At 33.6% G+C, this 4252-nt stretch overlaps 1 protein-coding gene across 1 annotated transcript; it reads left to right on the forward strand.

Moving 5' to 3' along the window:
• The first annotated feature begins 562 nt into the window (after positions 1–562).
• On the forward strand, positions 563–2685 carry LOC111375387 (filament-like plant protein 3). Its single transcript, XM_022998205.1, has 2 exons — positions 563–1814; positions 2437–2685. The coding sequence occupies exons 1-2, from the start codon at positions 1710–1712 to the stop codon at positions 2605–2607; spliced, it is 276 nt and encodes a 91-aa protein (XP_022853973.1). The 5' UTR covers positions 563–1709; the 3' UTR covers positions 2608–2685.
• Positions 2686–4252: the final 1567 nt, after the last annotated feature.

The raw sequence follows: 4252 nt of genomic DNA on the forward strand, positions 1-4252 counted from the left end.
GAACTCAACTCTTCCACTTCTCTTTGCAGTATCAATTTCTTCTCGATTTCTTTTTAATTTCATCAATATATATCACATTCAAGAATTTACTTCTACAAAATTGAGCCTAAATCAATAATTATCAACACCAAAACGCTCGATTTACTAACATAAAGCCTTCATTGATGAGTCAAGATAAGAATAAGAATTACACTTATCAGCGGTGTCGGAGATGGGTCTGTCCCACCTTGATCTATTATCATTCCTGCCTTTTTTAAATAGCTATTACTAGTTGAATTTCAACTAACTTTGATTTATCAAATGAAAAATACTGTAAGTACACGTGTAGTGTTTCATAGGAGCCTTATAGGGCACCTCACTGTTTGGAGACGGGCTTCACATCTATTTTTAAAAGAAAAATTGTGGGATTCGCTCCCACTTATTTTTTGCCGGGCAGGGTCCCAGAGCTCAGCTCTTGTAGCCCCATCATGACGGAGTTTCATTTTCACCCAAAAAAAAAGAGGAATAAAAAGTTGAGATTGGGTGGGAAAGACATGGCCACACGTGTATCATGAATTCATAATAAAAATTGAAAGTGACTCACGAGTCATGACAACCCGCTCTCACCGCCCGCCGGATCAAAGCAACCCGCTTAAAGTCACTTTCACACTATTTCTTAGACCCGACCCGCATAGCCATCAGATCCGCAGCACTACCCCAGTGTCCACCTTCCCGATTAAACGCTCCAATGGCTATCGTTACTCACAAAATTTCACCATTGTCTGCAAAATGCAAGTACCTTTCTCTCTCTAACTCTCTCTTACTTCCTCACACACTCACACACTAGTTGCCGTATGATCCAATATATACATATAAGCACACTTATTTTTTTGTCACAAGTCGCGGCATTTTGTAGAATAATTGAGAATTACGTACAACATAATTCCGTAGAATTAATTTACTCATCATTTTTAGCTCTTAATTTTTGCTGTTGATAGTGTATTTTATTACTTGAGGTTTGTTTTCCCCGTTCTTCGGTTAACAGTAGGATGCGCGCTTGTAGATTTTTGTTTATATTATTATTCTTCTTTGTTTTTCAGGTTTTGCTGTTTTCTTTCCCTTCTTCTTCTTCTTACTCGATTTTTTTTTTGATACAATGTGATCCATTTTTGTTAAGATGCATTTTGTGCTTTGCATGTTAAAAGATTAACAGATTTTTATATGTGCTTAATATTCACAATAAAACTGTTAGTAAATTGTAAATGTAAATCTTCTTGGACATTCTTTCTAAAAGTGTAATCCATTTAAAGTAATGTGAATCCGTATGAAATTACATGTGTACTTCTCAAAAGCCTTACCTTATCCATAGGGGAAAAAAAAGTTGTCATATTCAGGCTGCCATCATTACCCCTATCAAAATCATCTACTATTGCTATATTAGTTCTGGGACATAGCCTTGATTTCGAGATTCACTTCTTTTTCATGTTATCTGACCCTAATTATGTCTTATTTTACTAAAAGGGGCTGAAATTCACGTTTTTTGTCTAATTTTGATTTTCTCTATCGTAAACCATCCTTTACTCTTGTAGAATGTAGCTGGTCTAGACTAGTGACTTTTTGTTTCGGTGCGAGAAAATTTTGTGCATGTGATCTATGGCTGAAGTCTTTTCAGTTTTGACAAAGTTTGTGGCTTCTAAATCTGTTTGAGTTGGAAGATTCTAAGAAACATAATGGATAACAAGTCATGGCTTTGGAAGAAAAAATCTGCAGAAAAGAGCTTAGTAGGTGACAAGGCAAACATTTCTTCGAGCATAAACGAAGAGGTGTTAACTCAGGTTCAATTGCTTATCCTATCCTTATCCATTTTATTTGATGCTACAGGTTTAGAATTTGGCGTACAATTATTTTTGAAGTAATTGTCCTCTATGCCACAATATGTTTAGTGTACTTGCATATTCCCCTATCCCTCGTAAACTTATCGACAAGAGGTCAATCTGGATTTGGCTACCTGTCGAGTTGTCTAATGTGGCTACACAAATATCTATCTCAACCAATTTGTTGAGCAAATTTTTTGGGCCTTGAATTGAGGGGCAGGAGTAATATAACTGTATGGAGATATCTCCTATTGCTTTCCAGAGTATGTAGTATTACGAGCATACCTAAATGTCAACCAATTTGTTGAGCAAATTATTTGGCCCTTGAATTGAGGGGCAGGTGTAATAAAACAGTATGAAGATATCTCTTTCTGTTACTTTCCACAGTATGTAGTATTACAAGCATTCCTAAATGTTGTACAAATTGATATACGTGCAACTATACTGAAACTATTAGCAAGTAATAGCCACCACTTGATATCAGTGAATTACATTTGTCTCCATGTAGTTTTCTTTTAAAAATCGTGTCTCGTTTTATCATTGGTAACGTAGTACAGGAACCACTAATATATTTTTCCCACAGGCACACCCACTCCTGACTGAGAAAGCTGAACTGGAAAGAGATATTAGAATATTAAATGGCAAGCTTTCTTCTGCCCTTGCCGAGCGTAATGGCAAGGATGATTTTGCCAAGAAGCACGTGAAAATTGCTCGGGAAGCTATTGCAGGTGAATACTGTCCAACAATATTTTAATTATCTTCTTTCTCCCCAGTGTTTTGCGCTGCGCATAGCTTTTACATAGAGAATTTCTTGAATTTTTGTCTGACTGTTGGGCATTTGAAATCTCCTTGATAAATTATAAATATAGGCTGGGAGANAGAGTACAATCACATTTTTTGATAAAGACATGTATTGTATGATATTATATTTGTATTACATGTCCTATATTTGCTATATAATTTTTCCAGCATTGGTAAATAAATTACTAAACTAACATATTAGTGACTTTTTTTAATTTTATTTTGTATGCCAGAAACATAACAAATGAATAAATCATCGTCAAAAAACTAACAAAAACAAGGTTTGATTCATCAATAGATCAACAAAATGAGTAAGGTTGTCAGTTTAATTTGGAAAGTATTAACTTTTTTCATTTTGTTAATTGTTAATGATATTATTGTTGGCATGTCTTGAACTTATTTTTATATATGTAAGATTAATGTCACCAAACAAAGATTGTAATTATATCTTTATAAAACAAATTAATGCATTTAAAGAGTGGATTATAAAAGTATCCATACTTCAAAAATGTTCCATTGAGATTTAAAGCAATAAGAACGATCCTATTGAAGTTTTAAATCTAATTTTGTATGATGGGGAAGTATTATATAATGTCAGAATTAGTCAATAGTTTTTTTAATAGAAGTTTCACTATTAGACCAATAGGTTATTTTTTATAATATTTTCATGGAAGTAATTTTCAAACTATATTGTTTAATAACACAATTGAAAAGTTCTTTTCCATGCTAGAGAAAGGAAAAACATACCGACTTCAAAATGAAAAAATAAAAGGAATCAACCTTTATTCAACATTTTCATATTATATACATATTTCATAAAAACTTTTACACACACACACACATAACTTTAATTTTTTATTTAACAATTTAAATTATCTCAACTACTTTAAAAAACAGTATTAGTACTTCAAAAATATTATGCATAACATTCATTCGATACATATATTGTGCAATATACGTGCTTACAACTAGTTACAAGAAAAGGCCGAATAAAACAAACGGTCTGTGCAAACACGTGGCAGGAATAGCTAAGGACTTCACTATAAACAAAACTTGTTGACCTTGATTTTTGCAATCCAACTTGCTCAATAGATCCCAAAACCTCCCAAATTCAGGCAAAAATATTCCTGCACACTAGAATAAATCATTAAGTACACGTGGCCTTCTCTGATAGTGGTGGAATTAGCTATGCACACTCTGACGGTCAAGTCAGATGATGATATAAGTGCAGGAGGTATTTTAGACGCGAGCCCTCTTCGTAAAAAGAAGAGGATCTGCTTTGGGAAAAATATCAAAGAGATAGCAAAATTGTATCTTAAGAGTGTAGATTTACATACCTTTGAAAATGACATAATGTGTAAACTTATATAGTAGAAGACGGTGAATAATCACCGTTGGATGAAAACAGAGATGGCCTTGAGGGTGAGCAGGTGGTGCAACCACACAAGACCTCAGCATTATAGGGGCACAAAAAATTATAAGGAACTTGGGACATAGTAGACGAAAGCCTATAAATGACTAACCAAGAGGGGGTGGATTGGTTTTTAAAACCTTTTCGAAAATTAATTCTAGATATAAAACAATATGATAATAAATAT

The sequence above is a fragment of the Olea europaea genome, unplaced genomic scaffold (genome assembly GCF_002742605.1).
Source record: "Olea europaea var. sylvestris unplaced genomic scaffold, O_europaea_v1 scaffold1372, whole genome shotgun sequence".
Lineage (NCBI taxonomy): Eukaryota > Viridiplantae > Streptophyta > Magnoliopsida > Lamiales > Oleaceae > Olea > Olea europaea.